At 48.3% G+C, this 13,623-nt stretch overlaps 1 protein-coding gene across 1 annotated transcript in view; it reads right to left on the bottom strand.

Annotated features, from left to right (window-relative positions):
* FERMT2 (FERM domain containing kindlin 2) overlaps positions 1 to 12,274 on the bottom strand; it is an 84,588-nt gene extending 72,314 nt beyond the window's left edge. Inside the window, exons 1-2 of the mRNA XM_062205119.1 lie at positions 12,171 to 12,274; positions 11,700 to 11,865 (exon numbers count right to left, since the gene is read on the bottom strand). Coding sequence (XP_062061103.1) covers positions 11,700 to 11,856 — 157 coding nt within the window. The 5' untranslated portion in view covers positions 11,857 to 11,865; positions 12,171 to 12,274. The remainder of the gene's footprint in view (positions 1 to 11,699; positions 11,866 to 12,170) is intronic.
* Positions 12,275 to 13,623: the final 1,349 nt, after the last annotated feature.

Genomic DNA, 13,623 nt, shown 5'->3' with positions numbered 1-13,623 from the left:
GGATCAGCCCAGATCCAGCTGTTGCAGCCATCTGAGGAGTGAACCAGCAGATGGAAGACCTCTCTCTCTACCGCTCTGTAACTCTGCCTTTCAAATAAATAAATAAATCTTAAAAAAAAAAAAAAAAAAGACTATCTTTTCACTAAGCTGCAAGTTGAATGAGGGTAAGTGCTATGATTTGAATGTTTGTCTCTCCAAACTCATGAGGAGGAAGTTAGTCCCAGTCTTTTGTTAACGGCACTAAAAAGGGAGGGAACTTAATCTAATTTGGTATTTAGAGATCGGGCCTTAAATGAATGACTGGATTAGGTCAAGAGGCTGGCGCTCCCATGACTGAATCCTGGCAGTTTTACGGGCGGCGGGGGGGGGGCCACTCAGAGACACATACGTGCTCTTGGCATGATGTGATGTAGCCAAGGAGGGCTGTTGCCAAAGCCTGTGCCATACTGTTTGGACTTAAACCTCCAAAACTGTGCGCTAAACTGCCTTTCCTTCATTAGCAGCTTGTTTCAGCTGTTTTGTTACAGGAAGGAAAAGCTGGCTAATGTAGTGAAGAATGAGGTAATTTTGTTCGCCCCAGTGTGTTACATAGTACCTGGGCACACAGCAGGTTCTCATTCAAAACACCAAGAAGGGGTAGGCTCTGTGGCACAGCAAGTTAAGCTGCCAAATGGGATATTGCTTTCCCTACTGGAGTGCCAGTTTGAGTCCTGCCACCTCCATTTCCAATCCAGCTTCCTGCTATTGCATCTCGGGAGGCAGCCGATGATGAGGCCGCTGTGTGTCAGGCTCCTAGTTTTTCAGCCTGACCCAGCCCCTGGCTGTTAGACATTTGGGAAGTGAACCAGTGTATGGAAGTGCCTTTCCCTTCCTTCTCCCTGCCTTTTAATTAAAATAAAGAAATATTAAAAGATAAAAACTAAATAGATGAAGGACGGTATTTCCCACCTAAGTATACGTTTCCTCTCTGTAAGTTTCTCTCCTAATGGCCCAAGCTCTGTCTACAATATACCATAAACACTGCAATCCCCAACCCAGAATGCCTTTCTTCCTAACCTTTCAACCTGGTCTTCATTCCTCATGCTTCTGGATCTCCATCATCTTCCTGCACTCAAGGGCCAATTACATGGCATTCCTCAGCCAGACCATCAACTCGCATTCCTCTGTCCTCATTCTGCTGCTAACAAACTCCTGCCACTGCCGTGGACAACAGAGATCCCACCTAATAAATGCCTGGCCCTCCTTGAATGCTCACTGCTGCTACTGCTGCTGACGGCAAGTTCATGCCCCTCTCACTGCCCGCATGTCAAGCTATCAACTTCTGTAATCTATCAAGAACAGAGCATGAGGGTACAGAATTATCTTTATGCAGGCATGTTTACTTATCATGCTCAATTTTACCCTAAGGCCTCTCTCTGCTGTTCTAAGTTCTTTAAGACATTTATTCTCCATACTATAAGGTGACATACTTAACAGGGAGATGTCCCGAGTCCAACAGATCCTCAATAAAATCACAACTTAGAATTGCTTCAGGGGCTGGTGCTGTGGCGTAGTGGGTAAATCTGCTGCCTGCAGTGCCAGCATCCCAGATGGTTGTCGGTTTGAGTCCTGGGCATGCCACTACTGATCCAGCTCTCTGCTGTGGCCTGGGAAAGCAGAAGAAGATGGCCCAAGTCCTTGGGCCCCTGTACCCACGTGGGAGACACGGAAGAAGCTCCTGGCTCCTGGCTTCAGTTCGGCTGAGCTCTGGCTGTTACAGCCATTTGGGGAGTGAACTAGCAGATGGAAGACCTCTTTGCCTTTCCTTCTGACTTTCAAATAACTAAATAAATCTTAAAAAGAAAAATTGCTTCATGCCAACAAGTACTCTTGGTGTTTCTGTTTTGTTTTTACCGTACATGCATTTACTCCTCATGCTCGCACTAGGTATATACATTATTAGCCGCATTTCGTTTACAAGGAAACCAAGTGACAGAGATGTTAAGAAACTTAACGAAGCTTCTGTGCAGGAAAGCTACTGTTCACATCCAGCAGCACGACTTTTAGGGATGGTATGCAGAGACTATTAACCAAAATTCACAAAGGCAGGAAAATCCTCCAAAACAGTTTCAACAGGCGATTAAGAAAGAAGGGGTTTCCAGTTAAACACTACAATTAGGATACTTAAAACTACAATCCACACGTATGTTTTAGGTGTACACAGTATTTGAAGGATAACTGTAGATACCATTTAATTGACCTCTTAGTAGCCTCACTCTAGTAATTACCAGATTTGGTTGATCCTTTTAACATCCTATTTAGTCAATACCCTAACACCAGACCAGGTTAAAAAATTAATTAGGATTAAATAATCAGGAGGGGTTAAAGTAACTTGCCCAAAGTCATGTATGTAACTAAGTGGCCACATCTTAGACTAACTTAACTACCAACAAAGTTCACCATTTAAGGAAGGCATTTATCTAGCCAGAATACTAAATTTAAGGAAATACTCTGTTTTAACACAATTGACAGTTTTGTATGAGGGCACCTAAAAAAGTTTGAGAGGCGGCACTGTGGCTTAGCAGGTTAAGCTGCATCCTGCAATGCCGGCTTCCCATATGGACACAGGTTCAAGTTCTGGCTGCTCCACTTCCAATCCAGCTCCCTGTTAATGCGCTGGGAAACCAGCAGAAGATAACTCAAGTGCTTGGGCCCCTGGATCCTAATGGCAGAGCTGTAATGAAGCTCCTGGCTTTGGTCTAACCCAGCCCCAGCTGTTGCAGCCATCTGGGAAACAGACAAGCAGATGAAGATCTCTTTTCCTCCTTGTAAGTCAGCCTTTCAAATAAATAAAATAAATCTTTTAAAAAAAGTTCATGGAAAATGAAATTAAAAGATAATCTTGGTGCAAAATTTTTTTTCCAATCTATGTAGTCTTTTCATAACATACATTTATATGAACTTCTTGAAGATCCCTCATATATATTTGGCCATAGAATCCACTGCTTCTAAAGTATCTTCACACTTTTAAAATTTCTTTCTTTCTTTAATTAAAAGGCAGAGTTGAAAGACAGATGGAAAGCCAGAAAAAGAGAACTTCCATCTGCTGGTTCACTCCCCCATATGCTCATAACAATCAGATTCGGGCCAGGCCAAGGCCGAGAGCCAGGAATTCCATCCAGGTCTCCCACATGGGTAACAGGAGGCCCAAGTAGTTGGGCCTTCAACTGCTGCTTTCCCAGTTTCCATAGCAGAGAGCTGGATGGGAAGTCGAGCAGCCAGGACTCAAAACCAGCACATGGATACTGGATGCCAATGTCACAAGTGGCAGCTAAATCTGCTATACCACAAGGCCAACCCCATACTTAATTCTTTATAATATTACTCATAATGATGTGCAGGGCAGCGCAATAAAGTTAAAATACATTCTTACCATGGTAGAGAATAAATCAGTACTATTTGGCTTAACTTTATGAAGGACATTCTCCATCTTTTATAAATACTGTTACTTCTCTGGCTCAGTATAAGTGGAAAATTTACAAACCACTCAAACTGCTTAGAATTCAATCATCATCATTCCCCTCCTTGCTGCACTTAGCAAAGCTATTCTGAGCACTTCATAGGTATCAAATAGATCTTATAAAAATCCTTCTAGTAGGGCCAGTGTTGTGGCGAAACAGGTTAAGTTGCTGCCTGCTATGCCAGCATTCCGTATGGGCTCCGGTTCCAGTCCCTGCTGCTCCATTTCCAATCCAGCTCCCTGGATGAAGCTCCTGGCTTTGGCTTGGCCCAGCCCCTCTGGCCATTATAGTCACTGGGGGAATCAACCAGCGGATGGAAGACCTCTCTGTCTCTCTTTCTCTGTAACCCTACCTTTCAAATAAATAAATCTTAAAAAAAAAAAAGCCCCTCTGTCAAGGTGCTACTAAGACCTCCGTTTTACAGAAGAGCAATCAGAGGCAGCGGCAGCAGTGGGCCACACAGCCAGTACAAGATTAAGTCAAGGTCGACACAGGCAGGCGGTTCCCTCCTCCCTGTAGATTGCAGGAGCAATCTACCACAGCAATGGAATCCATCCTCACCTGGCTTACAACTTACAATTGGTAACAGCAACCATTTCCTTTTGTCAAGTAATCCTTAGTATCAAAGATTGTGAAATCCTTAAATCTGGACCCAGGAACTGCATTGAGAGACATTAAGCTGGGGAGCACTTATCTAATAGACAACTTCATCTACAATCAATAATGCAGGCACTTTATAGGTGTTTTATTCATAACCTTGAGTGTTCCATTAAGAAAAACATATCAAAAACATCATTACTCTGTTATCTTGAAATTACAATTGATCTTAAAAAAAAATGTATTTTTAAGTTACAGCATGATATAAAAATGAAAGAGTTGAATATCTGAGAAAAGTTTCACTATAGATTGTAAAGCAGATGATGTCACTTTCCAGGCTGGTGAGTATCAGCTTGATGGCCCTGAAAAGTGGGCAAGGATCGCCCAAGGGTGCACAGATGATGGCTGATCCTTATAGGTACAGATCATAGATCTGTCTGGAATGTGAATCAAAGGAATCCAAATAGAAACCTCAGTTTTATCACCTACTGCTCAGCTTCCTCTGTTCAAATAATTTATGCAAAAGCAGACTTACTGAAGTTGAGAGAAAATACCAGTAGACATCATTTTCAATTAATTCTTAAAATATTTTACAGACTATGTAACTCTAAATGAGTCACTATGAACAACATTTTCAAAAAAAATAAGTAGACCACAATTTGGATACTCATCCTTTCAGCCACAATAGCACTGCTGCAGAGAGGTTTATTTAAAGATATTTAGGTACTATATGACATTGTTTTGCTATCTTCTAAGTTTAGAGCGTTATCATATTTGAAAAACGATCTTTCCAAGAATTCTAATATATGGTACTCTGTAAAGGGAAGGCAACACTGGCTATCTGCATTGAGATTCCGAAAACTAAAAACCTGCCTAACACACACACACACAGTGCCACATGGCCAGGATCTGGATGCAAACTTAGATATTTTCCTCCTATAATGTTAAACCCTACAATTGGGGGCTGTGTTGCAGCTTAGCAGGTAAAGCCACCACCTGCAGCGCCAGCATCCCATATGAGCACTAGTTTGAATCCCAGCTACTCCACTTCTGATCCAGCTCTCTGCTGTGGCCTGGGAAAGCAGTAGAAAATGGCCCAAGTCCTTGGGTCCCTGCATTCACATGGGAGACCTGGAAGAAGCTTCTGGCTCCTGGCTTCAGCCTGGCCCAGCCCTGGCCATTGTAGCCTTTTGGGGAGCAAACCAGGAGATGGAAGATTTATTTCTCCCTCTCTAACTCTGCTTTTCAAATAAATAAAATAAATCTTAAAAAAAAAAAAAAAAACCTTTGAAATCTTTCTCTGCTTATTCAAAGATGCTTTACAGGTCTACTTTTATGACTTAATTTCTGAAACTAACTTTTCCAGTGGAATCAATAATTTAAAATTCAGAATTTTAAAATTTTGAATTGACATGATGCAGTTACTTCTACTGATGTAACGCAATTATTTCCTTTCTGATACATGGTCACTACTACACCTCATACATTCGTCATTTCAATATATATAAAAATAAACAAACTCTAAAATCCATAGGACAAAATATTCAGGACCTTGATTAGGCAAAGATTTCATACACATGGCCGTTTTTAAAAAAGCTAATCCAGAAATGAAAACAACTGATATGAGTTCATGTCCTTGGGCCCCTGCACTCACATGGGAGACCCAGAAGAAGCTCCTGGCTCCTGGCTCTGGCCAGGCTCAACGCTGGTCATTGCAGAAATTGAGGGAGTGGACCAGCAGATGGAAGATCTTTCTCTCTCTGCCTCTGCCCCTCTGCAACTCTGGCTTTCAAAAGTCTGCAACTTACTCAAATGCTTCCACAAAAAGTGTCTGCACGTATAAGGGAATCAAATGCCAATAACTAGCCACCTAGCTGGAGATTATAGTGTTCACTAAATTATTGAGTTTAGAAGTCTGAAATTTTGAAAAACAAAAAGCTGATGAAAGATAAAACTTTAATATCTTCTTGCAATTTTCTTCAATAAATATTAGACATTACCAGTGAGGTCTTTTGTAAATAACTGAATAAGCAAATATATTCTTTTTAGTAGCTCTATAAATAAGTTAACTCTAACAAACACCAAACCACTTCAGAAAATTAGGTACAAAGCACAGCGGCAGGAAAACCACAACAAATAAACGGCAGCAAACGCCTCATGATCTACCCAAGGAACAGCTCACCCTTCACTAGGGGCTGTAAGGGTGACAGTAACATTTACATACTGTTCTCTACTTCTTTTTTTTTTTTTTTTTTTTTTTTGACAGGCAGAGTGGACAGTGAGAGAGAGAGACAGAGAGAAAGGTCTTCCTTTGCCGTTGATTCACCCTCCAATGGCTGCCATGGCCGGCGCACTGCACTGATCCAAAGCCAGGAGCCAGGTGCTTCTCCTGGTCTCCCATGGGGTGCAGGGCCCAAGCACTTGGGCCATCCTCCACTGCACTCCCTGGCCACAGCAGAGAGCTGGCCTGGAACAGGGGCAACCAGGACAGAATCTGGCACCCCGACCGGGACTAGAACCCGGCGTGCCGGCACCCCAAGGCGGAGGATTAGCCTATTGAGCCGTGGTGCTGGCCTGTTCTCTACTTCTAAGGAGCTTAAAATCTGTTGAGAAACAGATGCATCTCAACATTCAGTTCCTATGCATCATCAATGGTATTCTAAACACTGAGTAAACCTGCTATCAGATTTAATTCATTTTAGTACAATTTCCCACTAAAGTACTTCTCTCATCCATGCCCAAAGATTTTTAAAAATTTCTTACAATTAATATACTTCACTATGAATGCAGTGAGGGTGCATGATGTAGATTAATAATTTCCATGAATTGAAACATAAGCCCTCAGGGGATAAAGCTGAGGATTTCAACAGGGTGGTGACCAATGCACTACATAAGCACATGCATCTCCAGGGAGCCAGCGCTATGCATGAGCAGGACCAGGGAGCTGTCCAGTTACATAGGCTTTCTCTTCTTGCATACATCTTGCCAAGCTCTGATCACAATGCTTTCAGTACTTTAGGTGTAACAAAGCCTCCACATGCAAGCTGGCACCTTCATCTGGTACTCAACTCAAGAAACTTACTTTTGAAGTGAGTTCCTAGAAGAAAAATTGCTATTCTGCACCTCTGTGAGATAAGATGAATGCAATCCATAAGGGATTTTTTTTTAAATGTTTCCAAAGATTTATTTATTTATTTGAAAGGCAGAGCAGCAGAGACAGAAGGTGAGACAAAGATCTTCCCTGCACTGGTTCACTCCTCAAATGGCCTCAACAGCGAGTGTTGGGCCAGGCTGGAGTCAGGAGCCAGGAATTTCATCCTCGTCTCCCACATGGATGGCAGGGACCCACGCAGCTGGGCCATCTGTTGCTGCCTTCCCAGTCCCATCAGCAGAGAGCTGGATTAGAAGTGGAGCTGCTCCTCTTCCAGTCCAGCTCTCTGCTGTGGCCCGGGAGGGCAGTGGAGGATGGCCCAAGTGCTTGGGCCCTGCCCCTGCATGGGAGACCAGAAGAAGCACCTGGCTCCTGCCTTCGGATCAGCGCGATGAGCCGGCCACAGGCCGGCCGCAGGGGCCGTTGAGGGGTGAACCAACGGAAAAGGAAGACCTTTCTCTCTCTCACTGTCTACTCTGCCTGTCCAAAAAAAAAAAAGTGGAGCTGCCAGGACTCAAATCAGCACCTGGTAACTGTGATGGCAGAGCCGAGCAGCGGCTGCACCGCAACACCAGGGCCCTTTAAGGAATCTTCAATGATAACTTCAAACCTCTTTCTCTTCTGACACATGTGTGCTCATTTTACAAACGTTACAAGCTAATGGAATCCCAACACGCAACTCCAACACGAACGCGCTGTATTTCATTCGTCTATTTCCTCCTAAAGCTCAAATTCAGAAACAAAAATCCTCAAGTTTTCTAATCCATACACTTCTTTTTAGTTCCTCCCGAGTCCTCAACTTATGTTTTCTCCTCTGGATTATTTCTAATCCAACACAATTTCTGCATGCCTCCTCCTCCAAGAATCCGAGCAGTCAGAGTACCTCTCTAAGCACACGGAGGCTGGCAGCCATCGACTTCCATTCAGGGGGCTCCGCGTTACAGTAAAATCCTTACCTTCCATCTACAATGCGCTTTACAGAAAGGTAAAAACTTAACTGTATGCAGAAGACATAAAAAGGTAATTTTTATGAAGTGATTAAAATGCAGCAAACCAACCTATGAAAGCCCAGCACCTCTATGACTCTTCTTATTCTCAGCTCATCTCTGAATCCTCATTGCTAAGCTCTGAGACCCACTGAGCAAGGCAGTTTTCTCTCAACCTTCTCACGCCACAGGATCTCACAAAGCTGGGCCTCTTCTTCACCATGTATTTAGTACAATTCTCGCGCAGTCTTATTCTCTGATGTCTTTTTATAATCCTTATCCTTGGTGTTTTACATCTTAACATTTTCTTTAAAAAAAAACTATACATATTTGACATTTGTTTAAAAAAACAGTAAATTTTAAAATTCTATTTAAAGCTTTCAATTTGACTTTTAAAAAACAGAAGGGTAGAAATTTCTCTCTTTCAGGATGAGATATAAACATGGAGCAGATCAAAGTTTCTGTCACATCAGGATGTAAATCCCAAAAGCTCACTTCTTCATGGAATACACTCTATTTTCTTTAAAAAGACTGATATAGAACAAATGTATTTTATACAAAGATTTAAAATCAGTCTTTCAGATTTCCGAATTGAAGTCATAAACCTGAGTCATGTTTTAGTGACCTTACCTGAAACTGGACACGGCTGACAAACCAAGAAAGCACCATGTACATTTTTACCTTGCCTAACTGAAGTGCCCACTCGGGGGTGAACACCAAAGCAGCACAATGAAGCTCACACTCAGAGCCAGACTGCACAGCTGTGTCATAAACTCCTCCGCTTACAGGCTTCTCTGGGCATCTAATGAAAGCCAAGAAGCCCCTGCCCAGAAGCTTCCACACCTGCACAAAATATTGCAACGCAGCGCTGGGGGAGGGGCTCACGCCAGGATCTATCAACTCCAGGGAATTAACTGCTGCCACTTCCGCATCAGGGGAGCCCGAGGAGAGCATCCGCCAAGCAGTCTGGAGCTGGCCGACGTGGGTGCACGCTGCCCTGCCACAGCTAACGGGGCCCACTGCGCTGCAATCCTGAGACGCCACACCTGCGCCTCTCATCCCTCCCACCATCTCCGAGCTGCTCGGCACTGCAGACACGCAGCCATCAGTCTACCCTTTAACACCTTCCATGACACAGCCTGGCCTTCCAGTGTCCAGGCAACTCTGACAAACTGGAGTTCTTTCCTGATTCACAACTGTCTTAAATGCTGTCTCGCTCAATGTCTCCTCTATCTCCTGGCCAACAGTTAACAAAACAGCTTGCCATTCAAAATACCTCATTCTAAAAAACAGGGTGCAAGAAATCACTTAGCTCTACTTTTACAAACAGGAAAGTCAGGAAGTACTCTCTCTGGGTCTCAAGTCTCGGAGGGATCAGGATTGGTTAAATTCAAGGAAGATGCAAGTTTTCCATATGCACAACATTTTCTATCTTGTTTAGACTTCTCTGTTTAAGAAATTAGAAGTGCATCAGCATTAAAAGATTAAGATATGCAGCATTTAAAACACATCAATTCTGATGGCACGTGGTTTATTCTCTATAGTTCTATTTATGACTGACTCTGTCTGCAATAGACGGTTCCAATCAATGCAATACATATATAGTAAGACCATGATTTATTCATTAGTTAAAGCCCGACTTTTGGGCCTGCATTGTAGCACAGCAAGTTAAGCCACTGCCTGCAGAACCAGCATCCCTTATGGAAGCAGTTCAAGACCTGGCTGCTCTACTTCCAATACAGCTCCCTGCTCATGTGCCTGGAAAAGCAGTGGAAGATGGCCCAAGTGCATGGGCCCTTGCACGTACATGGGAGACCCAGATGAAACTCCTGGCGCCCACATGAGGGACCCAGATGAAGCTCCTGGCTCTGGCCTGGCCCAGCTCTGGCAGTTGCAGCCATCTGGGGAGTGAACCAGTGGATGGGAGACCTCTCTGTAACTCTGCCTTTCAAATAAATAAAATAAAAAAAATTAAAAAAAAAAAGCCTGGCTCTGGAGAACTACAGGTTGTCTCAATCTCCTTCAACAGCTCCTTCCATGCAATGTGAAAGATACCTCCTATCAAAACCCACGTATTAGTGAGGTCCACTTATCACAAATAAGGCAAGCTCTGACACAAACGCTTCTTTCCTTTGAAAACAAAGGACACACGGACAATTATGTTTGGTGATATTTCAGCCTTCACACCAGTGCTGAACAGATTCATGGACACTTTGCAAAGCGTCATCGATTTACTCAAATCATACAAAAAAAAACACTGTTAACCCACAGAGAGCGAACTGGTTAAACAAACAATACAGCAAAATCTAGTTACCAAAGGGCTGGGGGTGCGGGAAGGTTCCCGGCAGTCTCAGGCAGGTCAACAGCACAGAGGCAACCTTGTAAGGTCTCTCAGGGCTCTGCATAAGGAAACTTCTGCAAAGCCACAAGGCAGGTGCTCCCCTGTGAACCCTGCCGTATTCTGCACACTGCCCCGGAGTGCTATTGCAGTTAAGTTTATATGGTAGGGACGCAAGACTCCCTTGGTAAGAAACACATTTCCTGATCAATGCTTCTCCACTTTGGCAGTGTGGTTTAGGGAAAAAAAGCCAAAAACACACAAACACACACCCTCAAAGCGAAAAACCCAACCTACAAAGACCTGATCACAAGTGCATGGTATTGAAAGCTGGGGAAATCTGATTCTTTCTCTTCTGACCACCAGCTGTGTAGCTACCGCTGAAAACGGTTTCCTTCGTGGCAGACAGAACGCGCACTGGGAAATTTCCTCCAGTTTCATACTGTCAGAGACCCTGACTTCCACCTGGGCCACCCGGCAGGGGCTAGGCTCGGGCGAACACTGTCAGCCTCCAAGCAGCCTCCCCGTCTGCTTCTGAACTCGGTTCTTCCACTGGCTCGTTAATGTAAAACCGAATGCTCCGAATAGCTGCGCTGGAGCACCGGGTGGGGACTCCAAGTCGCTCGGCCGCTGCCCCACCCCTCGCAGGGGCGCACGGCCCGGCCACCGCCACTGCCCAGCGCCGCCAGCACCCGCCTATCTCCCCGGGTGGGGGGCGGCTTTCTAACGTGGATTTCGCGTTACTCCCGATTCCAGGCGTCGGCAACACGCAAGACATGGGTAACCACACGCCTCGCACCGCCACCCTGCAGACCCTGCCCATTTCTTCCCACGTGAAGCCGGTGAACGCAAAGAATTAAGGAGCTCCCCGCCCCCAGCCCAACTACGCAATGAAGTCTCTAACTAGGGACTCCAAGCACCACATTCCGAAAATCCAGAGCTAGCCAAACAAAACGCCAAGGGAACCGCGTCGGTTCGCTTAAATATTGACAGATCTCACTTTTTTTTTTAAAGTATCCAAGAGACGCCAAGATTTCCACACCCGCCCCTCCCCCCCCCGCCGCCTCCCTCCCTCCCCTCCCCCACCCCGCCAGTCCCTTCCCGGACGCCCCCGGGATGCTACTCACCCAGCTTCTCCACCAACTTCAGCATCACCCCTCCGATGTGCACCTCTCCGGTCACTCTCAGGGTGACGTCGCGGTTCAGGTCCGTCACATGCACACTCAGCTCCCACGTCCCGTCCGCGTAGCAGCCATCTGGCATCCTTATCCCGTCCAGAGCCATGGCTCCTTCCTGCGCGCGCGGAGGAAATGGCTCTCGTAAGCGTCACTCCCCCCAGTGAAGGCAAAGCCCACCGAGCGCGCAGCGTCGGCCGCCGGGCAGGGGAAGCCGCAGGAGCCGGGGTGCGGGGTGGGGGGCTCCCGCACACACTCGGCGCTCCCGCCCCGCCGCGGCCCCGCCCGCCCACGCCGCCCCCGCCTAGCGGACCGCAGCGGCGTCACCTGCCCGCCGCCCGGCCGCGCCCGGCCCGGGGACACGCTGCCCGGGGGCGCCACGTTCCTCGTGCCCGCCCGCAGCCCCCCGTCCGGGCCCCTCACCGCGCGCTCCTGGCGCTCCCGGCCCGGGGCTCGCCGGCGACAGGCGCGGGGGCGGCGGCGTCCGCGGCCCGCTCCTCAGCCGCCTCAGCTCTGCCTCCCGGCCGGAGCCGCTAATGGAGTCCCGGCGCCGCGGCCCCCAGCCTGGCTCGGCGCGCTCCACCCCTCTCTCCCCGCCCCCTCAGCCCGCCCGGGCTGGGCGCGCCGGCTCCCTCCTCCGCCGCCGCCGCCGCCGCCGCCCCGCAGAGCGGCCCGGAGCGCTGGGGCCGAGCGCGGCCCCTCCTCAGCCCTCCCCGCGGCGGCGCTCCGGGCGGGGGCCGCGGACTCCGGGCGGGGGGCGGGCCGGCCCCGCAGAGCGCTGCCCTTTTATGGAAATGAAGGACCAGGCGCAGGGATGGAATCCAACATCCGGGCTCTCGGCGGCGGGACCTGAGGAGGGGGAGTCCGGGCCGCGCCTCCGCCAGCCGGCGGCCGCCCGGAGGACGGGGCCGCAGGGACTCCCCGGAGCCGGCAGATGTCGGGGAACAGAGCGCTGCCGCTTCCTCCCCAGGCCCCGAAGTCCCGGGGCGGTGAGGGGCGCCGCTTCCCGGGAGCCGGCGGGCCGAGTGGGGGATGTAAAAACTTTTAAAAAGTGAGCGCCCGAGCCGGCTCCACGAACATCCCGCGACGGGAGGAGAAAACCCGGGGTGGGCGAGGCGAGCCACAAACGTCGCTGTGCCAGCGGTGGCCGGCACGGTCAGCGACTCCCGCGGGACCCCGGGAGTTTGCACGAGGCCTCCCTCCACCCGTTGGGAAGCTGCAGCCCCGGGCGAGTGGCGGGCGGGCCCCCTCGCTCGGGCTGAGGACAGGGAAAACCCGTGGTGCCAAAGCGTGTCCCCGGCCTGTCCAGTCTCTGGACAGCTTGAGAACCAGCCGCCTGTTAGGTCTGTGGTGAAGATGGGTCCTGCACCGCACCGCGAAGGCCCTGCGGTGGCTCCTGCAGGGCCCGGGAAGACTGCACGGGGGTGCAGCGCCGGCCTCCGGCCTCCCTGCCTCCCCTGGCCCCGGTGCCGACCTCGATCCCGAGGGGACTCTGTGCACAAACAGCGAACCAAGGAAACCGCTTCGCTGGCCAGTGCACGGCTCAAAATATATATAGGTCAGGAAGCCTCGGATAAGATCCGCCACGAAGGCTCCCGGTTTGCAGAGCCTCGTGGCTTTCCAAACACTTCGAAGGGAAACCCGCCAGACAAAAACAAAACACACTTTGGTTCATCGACACCTCCGGGGAAGGAGGTGAGAGCCTTGAGAAAGGACTGGAACCCGTAAAGGAGTGATCGCAGCGATGCTGAGTCTGATGCCAGAAGTTTGTCACCAAAAAGTAGAGGGAACCACTGCGGGGTTACAGCGTCGTCGTCATGGAGAGATTGATGTCTACAGGCTCTGCCCTTGCACTCCCCAATTATTTCTACTGAAG

This window comes from Lepus europaeus, chromosome 11, assembly GCF_033115175.1.
Source record: "Lepus europaeus isolate LE1 chromosome 11, mLepTim1.pri, whole genome shotgun sequence".
In the NCBI taxonomy this organism is placed as follows: domain Eukaryota; kingdom Metazoa; phylum Chordata; class Mammalia; order Lagomorpha; family Leporidae; genus Lepus; species Lepus europaeus.
The sequence above is the reverse complement of the archived record's forward strand: the minus strand, read 5'-3'. Positions and strand labels throughout refer to the sequence as shown.